The following is an 18415-nucleotide window of genomic DNA, read 5'->3' as shown; positions in this document are numbered from 1 at the left end:
AAAAAAACCCAGAAGTGAAACAGAACAGATCTAGATGTTTTACCAGTAACATTCAACCTTCAGTATAGAAGGAGCCAGGCTTATCCAGAAGGCTGATGATACAGGCCTAGATTAAGAGGCCAAAATGAACTAAGTCTTGCAACCTACTCAAAATCATGGCTATCAAAAATCAAAAACTGCTCACTTTGAAAGAAAGGAGGGTGACAAGCAGCCTTTGGCAAGGAAGTTTTTAGTTACAAGACATTGACACAGATACAGTGCAAGTACAATGAAGAGAAATAAATGGGAGCAGCCATTAAAAAAACCCCAAAACCCAGTCTTCATGCTCTTATGAATATATTATTCCCTAAGTAAGATACACAACTCCGTCCCTCCCTCCTCCCTCTCCCTTTTGGAGTGGAGGATGGACTAACAGGACCTTTCTTTCTTTTTGCAGGAATATTACTCAGATTCTGCAAACAATTTAATTAACAAGTCTCTTAAAAATCTCTTTTCTATTAAAAAGTAGATTAAACCCTTATAAACTACCTAAACAGCTATGAACATCTGGGCACTGGAGGTAATGAGAAAGATACCCACGCTACTACAACAGACACCCATAAAGAGGGTAATTTAAGGCAGTAAGGGAAATAATTAAAACCAAAACTCACACTTTAAAGGACAGAAATGATTTAAAGTGTAAACACCTGGATGTTTTCGCTTTTTCAAGTTGTTGATATTTTAAATGAAGAAGCACCAGAAACTTTCTTGATTCAATGAATTCTTGTTGTTACACATAATGGAAAGAAGGGTGAGGAAGCACAGAAGGAGTCAGCTGGAAATAGATTGTGAATGCCAAATGTGTCCATCCAGCATTACAGAAAATTGTACCTTTTCCTTTTGGAAGAAATAATGTCTTCAGGAGCAATATGTGATTAGTTTCCCAATTCCCTCCCACAGACATCTAATCAAAGTGAGCTATCACTTACAATTTGGAATCTGCAAAGGATCGAACTAAACACTGGTCCTTTTTCACGGTGACGTCGTCATTGCAGCTCGGTGACACAACCTGAAGATTCAAATAAAACATTCCTTTATCAAAAAAAAAACCAAAAAAAAAGCTGATCTTGAAAGGAAAGAAATAAAGACTGCAGGAAAACAGCTGTTTTCTGTTTCTTCTATTATATTTCCAGTATTGGGTAAACAAACCTACTTCAATTTATACTACTACAGCCAACAACAACAAATTTCAAGAAGTAATTTACCCCAAACTATTGACTTGTTATGTACAAGCCAAAAGTTTAAAATTTCATTTGGAAACTCAAAACTAATCTACTGAGGTCACATCACAGGACCCTGTTCCTTCACTCTGGTTTTTTTATTCTTGTTCACACATTTTAAAAGCATCTATTTAAAAAGTTACAAACCCATTTATTTTATACCAGTTTCTCATTTTTGGCATTTAAACTGAGACATAAGTTGGTTTTTTGGTTTGTTCATTGAGGTGTGGATAACATAAACCACTCTGAAAACCTTCCACACATCCTTCCACAATGGTTTCATCTCTAGGTCTAAAAAAAGTGATAAAAATGCATTTGCAGTATTTGTATTACCACTAACAGAACAAGTTTGTTTTGCTCTAGATCATGTATGAGCAGAAAATGTTAAATACAAATATATGACCTCCAGGAACTTAATCCACCAGTTAAGAACAATGTTAGCAAAAATCTGTCATTAATAAAGAGAACTACAACCAGAACATGTACAATACCACATTTTAAATTGAGGTATATACAGGTGGATAAGGCAGTGTCAGTTATTCACCCTACATTACACCATGTCTGAAAATACCAAAAAGTTTTCTGCAGAATGCAACTTTTAATAGGCACATGTCAACTTTTCTATGTGTATCAATGAGATGCAAAGAGTCTACCTTACAGTACAAGTCTACTTGGACTTGGACTTATTTAATGTATATTTATTATCAGCAATGGCAATGAACACCTTTATCATTTAGTGACAGTCAAATACAAATAACCACCAACATCTGCTCCTAGAGTAACTGACCACTGGTGCAAATGCAAGCATCAAGGAAATGAGTATTTCATAAAACTGTAAGTCTAGGAGAAAAGACAATTACATTTAGAAAAGAATTAAAATCCCACTGCAATTAAATTCATAGATCTAGATCCTCTTAAGTGCTTGGCAGTGCAAGTCCTAACATATTTTATTTTTAGAAGAAAAGTATCATTACACACTGATCATTTTGTAAGCAGTTCTAAAGCACTTTAACACCATGAAACAGTAACTTACACATAAATGTTAATCTCTGCTTTCCTACTCTTCATAGATACTGCAAAACACTTGTATTTTTAGCAATGGGAGTAGAGCTTAGCCTGACTACATTCACAGCTTTGCTGTAAAAGGAACTCACCAAAGCTGGGTACCAGTCTGCCTTCTCTGAATTAGAAGTCACACTCACAACCTTGCCAAGCAATTCATCATTGAGGCGCCTTTTATCTTCATCCTCTTCTTCACTACTTTCTTCTTCCTTTTCATCTTCAGTACTAAATTATCAAAATGTACAGTATTTTAAAGTTTATGTCTTAAGTTACTACTTGAATGCACAACCAGATTACAAGCAGATTTTTCTTTCTATTTTGCAAAGCTTCAAAAACAAAGTTAGAATTTTAAGAGCTGAAATTGCCTGAAATACACTTAAATACTAAGTGCACTTTGTAAGAGGAATTCAGTAGAAATTCTTTTCAAGTAGTAGTATTTCACAACAGCATCATGTTAGAATTGCAGACATGACTCAGGTTTTGATTGTGCACAAACATGAAGCAAAGAGAAATGATCTCTACCCCAAAAATTAAAACGCACCTTTTTTTTTTTTTTTTACTGTGCATATAGTAGCATAAAGAAGGTTTAAAAGCCTATTATGTTTCCTATTACATGAAAGAAGCATAAATGGCCTTAAGGATACTAAACCTTCAATTTTATAATATTGCTAGCATATGACCATGTCTATCAGCTTTGCACACAATTCAGGTGATAGAGCATTCAGAGTATTGCAACTTCAATGGGACTGCCTCAGGTTTAGCAAAGGGCACTAAATGAAAAACAGAACACTGTCAAAACTTACACAGGAAGAGAAGATCTTCTCCCTCTATTAGATTTCTTCCCAATAACTGGAGTTCCAAAGTGCTCTGGATTGGTTAGTGGCAGTTGATCAAGTGTCTACATGGAAAAGGGGGAAACAACATTGGTTTGCAACATCTTATTATAAAAAAGGTATTAATTAACTACTTGGTTGTGATTCCATGTCCACCACTGTCTTACCTCGCTTTCTGCAAAGTGCCTTTCTCCCTTCAAGCATAATGAAGTTCGTCTCAAGGTCCTTTCATCACCATCATCAAAAACTAGGATGAAGCCAAGAAAATACATCAGCACAAACTGATCAGATCTCAATCCCAAGTCTACTGTTTATCTCACAATCAAGAACATTCTCTAAAACATGACTTTCAAGCCTCTATTCACTCATTCTTTAGTTCACAAGCAAAAGGAAAGTCAGGATTCAGTCCGCAAATAGATTTTCACACAGAGATTCAAGCCAGTACAAAGTAAGGCTTTGGATGCAGAAGTCTCTCCATAACTTAGACATCCTTCTTACCAACACAACTGCACATTTCAAACCAAAGCCCCTGGCTGCACACCAGTTACTATTATCTAGCAATCTTTGGGGTTTGTTTAGTTTTGTGGGGTTTCTTCCCATCCTATCCATTTATTCCTTATTTATACCTCTATTTAATATGGTACCTTTTCATTCTCCCTCTTGCTACGAGCAATCCCACAAAAAGACAGGTCAATGGCAAGAAAAACAAGTGTCTGGTAAGTTTTTGCTACACTATCAATGCTGTCTTACAAACAGATACTGGAAACATGCAATTCCAAGCCTGACCACTTTATAAGGAATAGTCAGTACACCTCCTGCCTGCTGTGTTAAATCTCATGAATAGGAAGTTCCATCAATTTCCATCAATACACAGCAGAAGCAAGCTGAAATGCTATGAGGCTACTATAAGCTTTGCCTGAGAAAGATCTACTCTTCAGTTTAGTTAAAACCACTTCATGAAAATTTCCTTGAAGAGAAGGAAAGCAAAGTTACCAATTCCCCCTGACCCCAAAGAGCAGAGCCCAGGTAGCTGCAGGCTGGAATCCCAGCAAGGAACAAGTTTATTTGTATGTGGTCAAAGTGCAAAACACTGCTCTGTAATTAAAACTACTTGAAACAGGCTTTGTCCACTAGGGAAGTCAGTAAGGGGAAAGAAGAAAGTTTCAAGTGTTGTACATAGCAGTATGGTAATTTTGGCATACTTATAAAATTAATTAAGCTGGATAAGATGAGCTTTAAGGTTCCTCCATCTTCAGAGTAAATACTACTGTGGTATGCTCCATATGCTCCACTACTGAATTATCTTAATGGCTTAGAACACTTGTACACACAAAGCAACTAACTTTTCCCCATCCAAGAATCTCAAACTACTAAATTTTCACAAATAATCATTTTAGGGGACAAATGGCTGGTGACTGGCAACAGGTAACTTGATTGAAGAAAAGCAACCAGAACCTGATACTTGACACTAGAACTAAACTGCTTCTTTTTATTTATTATCTCCAAAATTGGAAGCTCTACCCATTTATTTAAAGCTAGTCCAGGAGAGGGATAAACCAAGCAAACTATTCATAAACTAGATGACATATACCAGGTTTTCATCCTTAAAAGATAAAATGTTATAAATACTGAAGGTTAATTAAACGCCCTCAGTACAACACACTAAACTCAAATTAAGACACACAAGGAAATCATGACAATCAAGAGTAACAATTTATACTGTGGACATGTGCAAAGCACCTGCAACTGCCAGCGTAGCTGCACAGCTTGGAGCAAAACAACCTTACAGAACAACAAACTGTAAAAGAACAGCATAAACAGGAAGATTACCTTATCTAAATAAGTGATCACTTTATTAAGTTTCAATGCAGAAAGGATAGCACCATTTGTCATACAAAAATATCAATTATTTGAGTTACTAAGGTGGAACCAAGTGAGGAGTCTCTCCAATTAATCATGATGCTTGAAGTATTTCGTAATTGTAGCTACTTCAAACTTGCTTCTCCTCTAGGGAAAACACTTGACTGTGCCTTACTGAAAGGGCAATCAAAAACTCACACTGATGAACTCAGCCCCTTTAAAAATATAAGCTTTTCTCAAACTAAATAGGGCTTGTGGTTTCCATTTCACTCTTCAGAAAAATCTGCTACACCAAAGTACTGTTCATACTCATGTCGCCCTGTGCATGACTTTTTAATTCTAGTCCTAGAAGATTTAAGGGAATGTCTTTCCAAAGCACAGTGTCAAATATTAAGGATTCTGTAAATATAAGCAGTAAGGCAGATGGCAGTTTTTGGCTATGAGATATTTTGAAGCTGTGATAACAGGCGTGTCAGAAGAACTTAATATACTCTAAGCTGCAAATTCATTCCTCTTTTTAATCTCATCCAGAAGCAAGGCTGTTTAACTCTAGTTAAAATGCCTAGAACTAACAATCAAACTAAAAACTTTTAAATTAACACTGAATAACTTGCATTAATTACTTCATTCCTTCAACAGGTTATTGCTACAACTCCAGATTCTTCAAAAGCAGAAACCCTAAAGGTTGTATTCTAGAATCCACTGGGCAGGGAGACGGCAGGAAACAGGAACAGAAGACAAGGAGACATCTCCCCATACACACACACAGTGAAGTCATCAAAGGATGTGTTTACAGTGTCATGATACTCATCTCAAAAGAGGAAATTACAGTCTTGTCTTTCCAAAGAAACAAGTGTAAAAAAGCAGAAGCCCTTTAGGTCCTACTATTGCCTCATCCTGTGGTGGGCAGGGGCTTGCTGGGGAAACAGGGTGCAGCAGCTGATTTCTGGGAAGGGAAGGATACAAACTAGCCAGGGAACTGCTCGCTGCTACCGAACAGGCAACAGAACAGCGCGGGAATGAAGGGAAGAAAAGCGACATTTCTGCCGGGCAGAGCCCTTTCTTCCAAACATGTTCCTTAATGAGGAACACTGACAGAAGGGGAAAAGAGATGAGTAAGCAGCACAACCTGGAGGAACAGTCTCTGCCATAATGCTTGGTCTAGTCCCAAGAACACAGTCCAATATGCTCCATACAGAGCATATTGAAACAGTGACAGTAAAATGGAAATTTTCAGAATTTTGCTGCACCCCAACCTTGTCTATGATAATAGGAAAGAAACAGAATTGGTTTTTTCCTGTTTGTGAAAATCTACACAACCCTAATCTATGGCAGGAAAATAAAAACAAACTTCCCACCAGTAATCAATACAACACGTCCCAAGAGTTAAAAAAAAATTGACTAAAAGTTGAGTACCTCAAAAATACAGTAAAATGTGCAACTTTAAACTCACTATTGATGAGCTGGTATCTTCCATTTCCTGTCTGCAGCAGACTTGGATATACCATCAGCAAAAATATACTAACCCTGTCTTTACAATAAGTCTGTCTCAACACTGGTTTTCATGTATTTAAATATATAATATTAACAAGTCAACTATCAAAATCATTTTTAGGAACTTGAAAAAGCTTGTCACAAAATACTGCAGATCAGTTTGACTACATCTTATTTAGAAATATATATATAGATATATTATAAATAGATTTAAGAAAAAAAAAAAAGGAGACAGAAAAAGGAGAACAGAGCAGAACTCTAGAGAGAACATCCTCATAGTAGTTACAAGATGACTTCCACACAGAGCCACCAGTGTTACCCAGGACAAGGCAGCTCTGTGACACACAAGTGCACAGGGAAAACAACCCTCAAGGCTGCATCTTGCAAACTTCAAATCCAACAAGTTGTGTTACTGCTGCTGCCCAAACCAGGAGAGATTCTACACTGCACTGCAAGGAAACAATTTTGTTTCATTCCCCAACCCAGTTCAGAAACTTTTAAGTCACCAAGACAATGAAATGAAGGTACATACCACAAATTATAGGTGCTCCAGTGTCACTGTGCACACTGAATTATTCTCACTGGCTGCCTGGCAAAGTAGCAACTTATGAACTACAAGAGATGCTATCTATGAGTATCTCGACAAATGTGTGCAGATTTTGCAGATATTTGGGTTTCACCTGTGGAAACAATATAGAAAGAACCAAGAGCTGTGCAGTGCTTGCTGAATGACCTTGTAGACAAGGGCTGTACTACTGATTCATCTGTAAAAGGGCCTAAGAATAAGTACTGCACTGTATTGTGCTACTGAGAGACTACACGACTCAAATTTACTATTTTTTAAACGATTTTAAATGAGCCCAAGTTCCTATTACAAATATATGTTTGAAATATACCAGAAATCAGGGAACTTTGAGAGGCCTTTGAGTCTACTCATAGAAAACTATCACCTCACAGACAAAAGCCTGCTGTCTGAACCTGCTTTTTTCTGAAATGTTAATCTTACTATTGTTACACATAAAGAGATTAGAGAAAAAAAATCTACCCACATCCTTGCTTTCCCTACAGTATTGTTTGTACACAATTTAAAAATATTTTTAACACTCAGTTCACATTGTAACAAAGGTGGTTTTATAACCAAGGGTTCAATTCTGTTGATTTGTAACAAGGTTCTACTGTCAAAATACTATTTTTCAGGACAAAATCTTGCTTCTCTACTCACCTGTTAGCACAAAACATGGTGCTGGTCTTTTTTTCCTAGATTCTCCAGAAAGCAACCAACAGCCACTGCACCATTTTTATGTGCCACAGGTGCACTTAAACAACACATCCCATGGAAAGGCTCTGGGCAAATTTTGAGGGGTTTCCTCAAAATCCACGCAGGCAAATTTTAAAGACAAAAAGAACAAATTTATGGTGGGTCATGGTGGTAGAGAACACCAGTGGAGACAACTGGACAGCTCCCCTGCCACACCTGGGGTTTTGGATTCCTGGATGACACACACACAGCCCAGAGATGATGCTTCTGCCACGTGGAACTCAACAGGATGCTGGGAACTGGTCAGACCAGCCCTGCAGACATGACCAGTGCCTGGCACACAGCACAGGACATGGACTGGTCAAGGTTTGAAAGGACAAACAAACAGGTCTCTGGCACGATGGACTCAGCTGGCCGTGGGGGCACTGAGAGCTTCCATCACCCTTGGAATAAGAGCTTATAGTTGTACTGTACCCAGAACCAAGCCTATTTTTCTTCTTAGCACAAATATCTCCACAAAGCATCAAAAGAAAACTTCTTTTAAAAATAGGAAAGTTTGACTATAAATAGCTCCTGTTAGCAACCCTGCTCCTGAAGTCCTGGGACATCAATGTTGGTTCATTTGCCGATAAATATCCTCAGAATTATGAACTGGAATTTTCAAAATCCATGGAACATGAAAGATGACTAAAACAAAATCCTCAGTATCTTTAATTTCCATGACCAAACCGCAGTAACCTGAAGTGATGCAGTTGCTGGCTGAGACTATGCTTCATTCCCAGAACAAGCACTCAGGTCTCTTAACTCCTCTCAGAACATACTCAGCATTTCCTGGAAACTGCCACCAGCATTACATGAGAGGAAGAAGCCACCAGCAGAGCTGTGGGGCTCACTGAGGTGCCTCACAAGCGTGTCTGAAAGGCGGAAATCTCAAAAAATAAGGAATCACACTCCCTTTCACTCTAAACAGTACATAAAACCCTAGTAACTGACAGCAAGGTCTGCTAGAAACTGCAAACGCCTCTCACTGTTTTGAGAGTCCCTATTTCCCATTCATTTCAGAGGAAACATTACTGAAAGTTAATACAGGTTTTTATTTCTTTCTTTAGAAATACTTTTCCATTATTTTACCTAGCAAAGTACAAGGCTCAATGTATTTGATCTGTTTTTGTTGAATCTTGTTTGAAGTTGCAGAAATTATTGTATTACATAATAAGAGACCTAAGCACATACAGATTATTGACCTAAGTTTTGTGAAAGGAGAGATGACATGGGGCAATATAAACCTGGCCATTCTAACAGCAACTCTTGGATGCTTGCTCAAATGAAATACTGTTTCTCTCTTTTATACAGACACTACATCACTTCTAGTTCTGCGTAAAGCGATACAAAAGTGTTTCCTCAAAGTACATCTACGTCAGGATTTCTGTTTTCTGAAATTCTGGTAAGGCTTGTAAGACTCCAGGCAGAGTGTGAGAGAAGGAAAATACAACTATGCACTTTGTAAGGTGTGGCCTGGGTTGTGGTTTCTTTGTTTTTCAGTCATTTCAGACATTTTTTCAGTATTTACCTGAAGCATTTTACAAGTTAAGAGAAACAGGTGGATGGTACACTCAGTAAACTGTAACTCAAACCTTGATGTGACAGACCATTTTAATTCTATGCAATTATCACCTAACAATATACTCAGCACTTCAAAAGCATCAATGCAGCACTTTGTAATTTGTAAATTAAGGAAGTTCCGTTTAGATAACTGCATTCTAAAGACAAACATCATCAAATCATTGAATCACTTTAGTAAGATCATCAGCTCCAGCTGAGCCATTTGTTAACCAAAGAACTTAAACCCCTATTAGTGTCACACCACCTTGGATTTGAGGGCTGCCTTGTGCAGTGGCACTTCCCAGACACTGTTGAACTTCCACTCCAAACAGCTTTTGCTTCTTCAACTACTTACACTGAAAAGCTGAATTTCAAAGGTAATTTCAAAAAATATTTCCAAATCACAGCTGAAAAGTTCCATAGGACTACATGGCTAAATTAACATCATTATCATATAAAAAGAGGTCAAAAAGTGACTCTGTTGAAGCTACAATAAAAATAAATCTTTGTTTATTCTGGTACATGAACACCATTAATAGACAGGAGATACTGTTAAAATACACAAACTGATCATAACTGTGACTCTTACATTATAGTGGTGGCAAAGTAGCCTATTATAGAAAGATCAGCACTTCCACTGGTTCAATTTATTGACCAAAGCAAAGTCGTTTCAGGTGACTTTTCTACTTTAGAGCCCTACATGAAACAGATAACCTGATATGCAAAAGTGAACATCATCACTTCTCCTTAGACACGCAGGCAGTTTGTTTTGGTGCAAGTTTTTGCACATCTGTACTTAATACTCTGAAAATGTTTGCCTGTATATATTACTGGTTTCACCAGCCAGAGATCAGTTTGCTTTTAGATCACTTAGAAAGAGATGTTAGATAACATAGAAAATAAATAGTAAGGGAAAAGCACAAACGACTGAAATACAAGCTTTCCCTCGTGCTTTCCATCTCAAAATGTTCAGGAAGGCATTTTGTAAACCTGGAGTCTGTTAAATCCACTTCCCTCTCAGCTCTTCAGCTGTGACTGCATCAGTCAGGAAGGCTGTGGAGCAGCACACCCACCAGCTATTAAAAAAACATCCAATTCAACTGTATGTTTTACCAGCAACATAAATATACACCTCATATCTATCCAAAACTTTCTGCAAAGACACAATGGAAGGAGCAGGCAAAAGATAAGGCTTATTTTTCACACGTCAGTATTCCTGTACTCAACCTAGAACGCTTTCCCAATTTTAACTGCAAAAGAACCATGACACAAACTTGGTGATCTGCTTACTCTGGTCAACATTACCCATGCTTTCAATTCCAACAAGCAACCCACCACACAGAACTAACAAATATGTGCCTAATATCTAAATCCAACGTGTTACAATTGTATTTTCATAGTTAAAGTGCCATGTTACAGCTCTGCATGTTCACTTACCATAAGATTATTTAAATCCCCCCTGAGCTCCAAATTTTTACAAAATCCTAGCAGTCTTAACACATTTGCATATGGAAAACATGTTTTATTTTCTCCATTCTGCCTGTCAAAAAGTATTTTTTGGGGAAAGAAAATTACAGTAGTTAATTAATCCATTGGTTCAAGTTTCTGAGGAATTGCACTTTAATAAATGTAAGAAGTAAAAATCATGGCATGCATGATTTATCTCTTACATTATTGGGGAGAGTTCAACAAGTTGTTAAATGTAAACAACAATCCACTAATACAGGGCAGAGCATTTATTCACTGTTCAAATTTCCTGCTCATCAAGTGTAGATTTTTTTTGGCAGAAGTGCACTGCTCAAAAGAAAAGGGGGAAAAAAAAGAAAACCCGGACAAAACTCATCCCCCAAATGGGATTTAAAGTTCACGTGTCAAATATAAGACGACAAATATGTCCTCTGGCCCAAATTCAAAGAGAGTTAGCTGAAAGTGTTACTTGAAAATTGAAATAAGTTTGGAGCTCTAAAATTAAAATGCTAATTCATAAACAATGAAATTGTTAGTGCAAGACTCTGTTTCTTACCACTTCTGTAACAGAACGGTGAACCTCTGAAAAACTGTAAAGAGAAGTTAAAGGCCCAGTGTTCTACCTCGAGTATGTCACATCATAGTACTAAACTGATTTTAAATCTTCTACACTCCAAATTAATCCTGCCTTTCATCCCTGACCTGACATCCAATACAATTTTACAGCAATTTTATAATCCTGAAGAAGGAGGCAAAGAACAGTGAGTTTTGTCAACCAGCTCAGCGTTAAAGCACTCACTAACAATAATCATCATGAAGTGATAAATCCTTCCAAATTATCCACAGAGCTTTATCCTGATCCCACCAATGACAACATAGCCTCACCTACTGCAAAGGAATGCTGAATTACTGAAAATAGCTTATTTAAATCTTAAAAAGGGGTTAATGAACCAAAATAATTAAGAGTTCGTGGGACAGAGGACTCCTCAAGAGAGGATGGAAGAATATGAAGTAAAGCTGAATACATTTGGTACACAAGGCAGCTAATGAGAAACACAGAGCTTAAATTTACAAGTACTAATCTCCAAAGCAATACCCAAGAGTAGCATGTACAGGACAATTAACAGGAGCATGTTCCTTCCAGGCAACTACTAGGGAATATAAGGCTCCACTGCTGTAAGAAAGTTGTGCAAAAGAAGGATGGGTGCTTGCAAAGCTCTCTGATTCAAATACTGTCCTTTTTTATTTGCTTATCTACTGTAACTTGAATGTTGCTGACTTCTGTCATTCTGTTTTAAAGCTGTTTCAGAAAAACCTGGAGATCAGAATTATTTAAAATAAGGAAATGGATCTTACAATGAATTCCTGCTCAACACTGACATTTCGCTGACCCTACATTCTGAACTTTCTATTTCAATAACTGAACACCACATGAGCCTCCAACATAAGGAGAAGAGTAGTTTACTATTTCACTTTAGATCATTATTTGAAAATTTTATTAAAGGAAGCAGCTATTCACATTATAAATGAATGTCTCCTCTTTTCTTTTTATTGTGTGGTATGTTAATTCTTCTCTTAAAAAGAAATAGATTCTGCCTTCTGTTGATACAATCCATGTTTTCCTTGTGTACAACCTTGCACACAGTGCAAGGAGGCTCATATTTCAGTCATTCATTTCATGCCACAAGTTTTCAACTGGAAGAATGATTTTACAAGGTTTATGTCTTAAAATCTGCAAAAATTATTCTGAATTTCAGTGAGTGCAACTGCAATCATTACAGGTACATTGTGTCAAATAAAACTTCATCATTCAGCCCTGCAATTACCCATGCTAAAGCCTCCCTGAACATCAATTAATTATTATCCTATTTGAAATGGAAAAGGAATCAAGATGTGGACGACTTTAAAAAAAGTCCCCTCCAAAAACTATCTCAGATCGTGCAATACAAGATGTAATTACTGACATTGTTACCTATAATAAGAAATATATTGTTCAAAGATTACAGCCCATAAATGAAACATGGCCACTCACCTACAGTGTACCAACTGGCATCCGTCAGCTTGCTGATAACAGCTTCCTGAAAGGATCCATCGGGCATTTTGGTTTCAACCATTGCTCCAACCTGCAACAAGGAGCAGCTCAAGGTTACATGGAAGCCCTCACCCAGAAAATTGAGAAAAACACATTGACTCTCCCAGCAAGCCAGATTTACTTTTTAAGACTCAGTTTAGCCAAATGCTGCTTTGAAAGTTTAGTTACTCAGCAGGTAAGAACAAAGGTCCTTCAGCAGGAAGGCTGAACTGCAAGTAGACACTAAAGCACTAAGAAACTCAGAACATTTAATTCCAGCATGACTTTGACATCTCAAGAAACAGAAGGAAAAAAAACAAACATCCAAAGTCATTAATCCATTACGGATAATCATTCAATTACTACTATTTCTTATCCTTTAAATACAGTTCTACTGTCAGCTAGATCAGAATTTCAGTAGCAGCCTTGGTGCTCCTGTAGGAGCTACAGGGAAAAGACAAATACAAGAAAGATGACCTTCTCTGGAGAGCTCTATTTGCATTCAGTGTGTGTAACACAGCTCTGCATTTTAGCACACAACTGTTACACAGAATGAAAATACAAACAAACGCATTTCTATATAAAATACATCAACTATTCTAAAACACTGAGTAATTGTATTTACTCTTGTCTAATGGGCTTGAACATGGCTTGGCATGCAAGTTGCTAATTACTTCTGAGAAGTTTCGATGTTTCATTATTTATAAGAACTTTTGCATCTTATGAGAAGATACAAAAATCCCTGTGCAGGCAAAGCTGTGATCAAGTACACTACACAGAAAAGCATAAATAGCCCACAAAGCTACAAAAATTAAGACTAATTCCTCCAAATCCATCTCATCTAAAGAGATGAGCCTCCTTCTGTTGACTTCAATCCTGAAGAACAGGTACCCACCTAAACAACATCAAAATTAAGGAGTTTTAGAAATTTATGTGATTACCAAAAGAAGGCAATATACATATGCAATGTACATACTCTTAAAGGTCCTTTCACTTGGTCATCTTGCACTAACTGAGTTGAGTTATCCCCCTTCAAGACCACCTGAAAGATATTCATGAACTTGTTAATATGCATCTGACTTCTTAATAGCACACAAAAAGCATAAGAAAATGTATACATATAAAGACACTATTACCCACATTAAGATTATCAATTAAACAGACTCAAATGTTACCAAACAGAACACATTTGGCATGGCCAGTTTTACTGACAGGAAGCCCCAGATATCACATTTAATTTTTAATCTGAAACACCATAATTAAAGAACAGGGCAAATCAAACACCAGTCATTCCAAAGCAAAGAAAATACATTTTCAGGTGAGTTTAGAATTTGACACAACCCAGGCCAAACCTGGAACTGGGCTTCCAGATGAGAAGATTAAGCAGGGATTTTTGTTCTCTCTGATTCAATTGCAGCATTTCATTGACAACACTTTGAATACTAAACTACAACTAAAATAAAAACCTCTCTTTATTAAATATGTATCAAAAAATCACCAAACTGCCTGCAATATCAGCATTTCTGCTGCCTTGAGCAAGGGAAAGTCGTTATGGCAAAGATGTGGAACACTACAAATGTGATGAAAATAAGAATCAGTTACAGCATAACTAAACTCTGCTTCTCCCTTTAAAATCCTACATTCTAGAAGGGAACAGTGAGGAGACAGAGTGAACATCAGCCTGTGCAGTTTAATTTTTAAAATTCCAAAATTTCTGTTTGCTTTCAGGAACCAGAAGTTCCAGGAGCTTGCTTTGATAATGATGTCCAGTTTTCTGGCTCCCTCAGTTATCCTCCAAGCAGACCACACTGTAGCTGTATTTATAAACACACCACCAGTTGCATGCCAAAACAGCATTCGGTATTAACACACATTCAGGTTAAAAATGCACTTTATTCTGATATAAAATTTAAAATAAAAATTGCATAGGGATGAATACAGGTTGTCCTCCTCTTCAGGAAAAGGCTACCGGACGTTTTGGACTCTCTGCACTCTTGGCAAGTGTGCCAGGGTGTGTCTACACACTCTTAATTACAGCATCAGGCTTAGCTTGTTAAAACTTCTATTGTTATAATATAATTGAGATCCAGCGACAGGAATTTCCACCAAGTCACAGCAGCCTCATGTAATTCCAAATCTTATCGTGGATAACAGGAACAACTGATTCTAATGAGAAAAAGAAACTCCTACCTATTAACAGGCTAAATACTCTACCAGACCAAAGATGCAGACAAAATCAAGCTTGTCAGACCTGCACACTGCTTCCTACAGAGCTTCTCATTAACACAGATTTCAAAGAACACCACAAGTTTCCCTAAGTACTCATTAAGAACAGGGAAAAGGCTCCAATATCTGAATTACTTTTTTCTATTGATGAAAAGACCTCTGATAAAGTGATATGATCTATATATGTAACTGAAGAGGCTGATGGCTTGTTCTACTCGATCCAAGCATTAAGGCACACAAAAGCTTGAATGTATAGTTACAAAAAGCAGCTTTCACCTCAATTTGTGGGGGATTTTGGGTCAGTAATCCTTTATTTATGTATCTTGGACAGCAGACACTAAAGTAGGAAGTGGGAAGATTTTGACAAGACAAAGCAGAACAACAACTTCTATATTTACTTTACTTTTAATTTTAGCTTGTATTTAACTACATTTTGTTCTTGTTCTCACATAGTAGCATTTACAACAGTATTGCAACACCACAATGACAACTTTCTCTTTCGGTTGTTTTGGCAAAATCCCTCTAAATGTGAATGAATACTACGTGCCAATACTATCCATGCACAGAAATTCAGCTACAGGCAGGGTACACTGCTTTAGAAGCTGCAGCAAGATTCTCAGAACTTAAATATTACTCTGGGCATTGCTAAAACCTGGTCTAAAAAACAAATTATTGCCATCTCTCTTGCTGTTGACTTATTTTGGCATTGCCTCTTGAGTTCCAAACTGTGAGAGTGTCAGTCGGTATGAAATGGAACTTTTGCTTCTGAAGAGGTTGTTCTTATTCCTTATTATTCATGTAAAGCCATAATCCTCTATTTGTGACATCAAAATTTACTGCTGGGAAACTGATGCATTCGAAAACAGAAGACAAATGCAGTCAGGAAATTAGGAACAAGAAAGCTCATTTTTGTTCCAGCATCCTACTAAAAAATGTAACTAAAAAACAACTTCCCCCTCAAAATAAAGCAAAAAAAAATCACCCCGAACCAAACAACAAAACATTAAAAAAAAAAACCCACTTAGGTGTTGTTTAAAATTCATACAGGGAAGTGATGGACATTTTTTAATCTTCAGGACTAGGATCTCCTCTGACAGCCCTTTCAGCACAATGCTTTACTAAAGCCAGCAGCCTCAGCACACTCACCTTGACTTTCACAAGCCTTTTCACCGTCTTAATCTTTGCCTCGCAGAAGGCACCACGGTACTTGGCACTGACATCAGTCCCCACTGTCAGGTAGGCAGGCTCATCTGCTGCCTGGAGGGAAACAAAAACAAACTTCAGCTCTTATTTATAGCTACAGCTGCATCATTATACATTTAACTTTACACTTAGACTTTCAGACCTGTTGACTTTTAATTGATAAACCGTGACTTTACTTGAGATTGGCATCATAGAGTTTTTCAAAAGGGGAAAAAAAAAAAAACAAGAACCCAATAAACAACTTACAGGAAGTTTTGGTTTGTCACTGATGTTGACACACACCTCCTGTCAATTCATTGTCAGCCTATCCCAGAAATGTTTTTGAGGGTATTCATTGATATTTGGGACATCTCCTTATAAAAGGGCAACAAAGTAAAGGAGTTACTATTAATTCAAGTGGTTTCTATACAAAAGGGAAATATTTCAACTGTGAGAAGGCAATATAACAGACAGCTGTTATTTTTTCAGCTATAAGCAATCCAAGGCACAGATTATCTAAAACGTTTGAGATTGGTGTCATCCCAACACTTACAATTAAGTCTATAACATTCTATATATAGGATTTCTTTCCTGGTGACTAAAAGGAGACCTCTAGAGAAATCTGTTGCAATCTTTCAAACAGCTATTAACAAGTATTTTTCTTTCCTGGAATGCCTTTATCAAAACTTAATTGCCTGTGCATTTTTAAAGAGAAATATTCATCATGTTTTCCTTAATCTGAACTTTAATACTCAACACTTCACTTTACTGTGCTCATTGCAACTGATAAACAAGGACAAAATTACCACATTGAAAATGTCTATCAAGACAGGCAATCAGTGCAGAATCTAAAATAAAATAGGATATGTACAGGTTTGGGTTTTTTTTAACTAGATATTTCCTTCAACTCTGAAGGGAAAAGTTTTGTAAATTACACTGCAATTGTTGAGCCTTTGTACTGAGCAAACCGGCAACAGCAAAGGCGGGACAAAAGCTGTGGTTTTACAAACTTGCCATAGCAGCTGCTGATACAGGAAGCGTTTAAAGACGGGAGCCCGAAGGACAACAACAACAACTCAGAGGCGATGAGGATGTTCCGAGCGCTCCTGCACGGCGGTGAGAGCTTTAAATCACCTGCACCTCGCTGGGGAGCAGGAGCAGCACTCACAGCGCGCACCGAACCCCGCGTTCTCCCGCTGCTGCCGTGCCCAGACGGAGAGCGATTAAAAATGAAATCTCCAGAGCGGCGGGCGAACAGGGCGGCGATCCCCGCTCCCGCCGGAGCCGCCTACCTTCATCTTTAAGGGTTATGTGAGCGATTCCAGCTCCAGGACTTCTCCTCGCACGGGAAACACTGCAAAACAAGAGCGGGGGAGGCTGAGGGCTGAGCGCGGGGCTCCCCGCGAAGGGTGGCGGGGGGAGCCCGGGGAAGGCGGAGGGAGGGACGGAGGGAAGGAGCCGCCGCCCGTCCCGGCCGCGCCGAGGGAGCGCGGCCGCCGCTTCCCGCCGGGCGGCCCCGCGCTCGGTGTGTGTCACGTCGCCATTTGCTCCGCGGGGCTCAGGGGCCGCCGCTCCCCACCCGCCCTGGCCCCCTCTCAACTTTCCGCGGCCCCGCCGGGCCCCCTCCTCCTCCCGGACTTCTGCCTCCCGCCCCCCGGGGCGGCGCCGCAGCCCCCCGGCCCAGGGAGCGCGGGGGCCGATCCCGGGGATATCGGGACAGAGTTGCGGGGTCCCGGTCCCGGGGGTCCCGGTCCGTGAGGGAGGCTGCGCGCGCGCCTGTGCGCTCCCCCAGGGCGGGGGAGGGGGGGCGGGGGGGTTTAAAGCGCAGCTCCCGGAGCCGCTCCGCGTCCCCTCCCCCGGGACGGCGGCGCGGCAGCCGCAACTCTGCCACCGCCGCCTCCTCTTCCTCCTTCTCTTCCTCCTCCTCCTTTCCCTCCTCTTCCTCGCGCGTCCCTTCCTACCTGTGAACTCCTCGTTCCGCAGCCCCCGCGCCGCCCGGGCCCCTCCGCAGACGGCGGCGGCCCCGGCTGAGCGCGGCCCCCGCTCCGCCCCCCCCTCTCCCGCCCCCCTCCCCCCCCCGCGCGCGCGGACCCGCCCCGCA

The 18415-nt window shown here is 39.2% G+C and overlaps 1 protein-coding gene across 4 annotated transcripts in view; it reads right to left on the bottom strand.

The window, feature by feature from the left end:
* Positions 1-18355, bottom strand: part of ARID4A (AT-rich interaction domain 4A) — a 47502-nt gene extending 29147 nt beyond the window's left edge. For 2 of the 4 annotated variants that reach the window (XM_032113515.1, XM_032113518.1), the window contains exons 1-9: positions 18276-18355; positions 17607-17668; positions 16279-16389; positions 13883-13948; positions 12868-12958; positions 3322-3401; positions 3125-3219; positions 2414-2546; positions 969-1048 (exon numbers count right to left, since the gene is read on the bottom strand). In XM_032113515.1, the coding sequence (XP_031969406.1) occupies positions 969-1048; positions 2414-2546; positions 3125-3219; positions 3322-3401; positions 12868-12958; positions 13883-13948; positions 16279-16389; positions 17607-17612 (662 nt within the window). In that variant the 5' untranslated portion in view covers positions 17613-17668; positions 18276-18355. Of the gene's footprint in view, positions 1-968; positions 1049-2413; positions 2547-3124; positions 3220-3321; positions 3402-12867; positions 12959-13882; positions 13949-16278; positions 16390-17328; positions 17570-17606; positions 17783-18275 lie in introns of those variants that run through there. The other 2 variants (XM_032113516.1, XM_032113517.1) reach the window with 2 other exon arrangements.
* Positions 18356-18415: the final 60 nt, after the last annotated feature.

Source organism: Corvus moneduloides, chromosome 6 (assembly GCF_009650955.1).
Source record: "Corvus moneduloides isolate bCorMon1 chromosome 6, bCorMon1.pri, whole genome shotgun sequence".
NCBI lineage: Eukaryota > Metazoa > Chordata > Aves > Passeriformes > Corvidae > Corvus > Corvus moneduloides.
The sequence above is the reverse complement of the archived record's forward strand: the minus strand, read 5'-3'. Positions and strand labels throughout refer to the sequence as shown.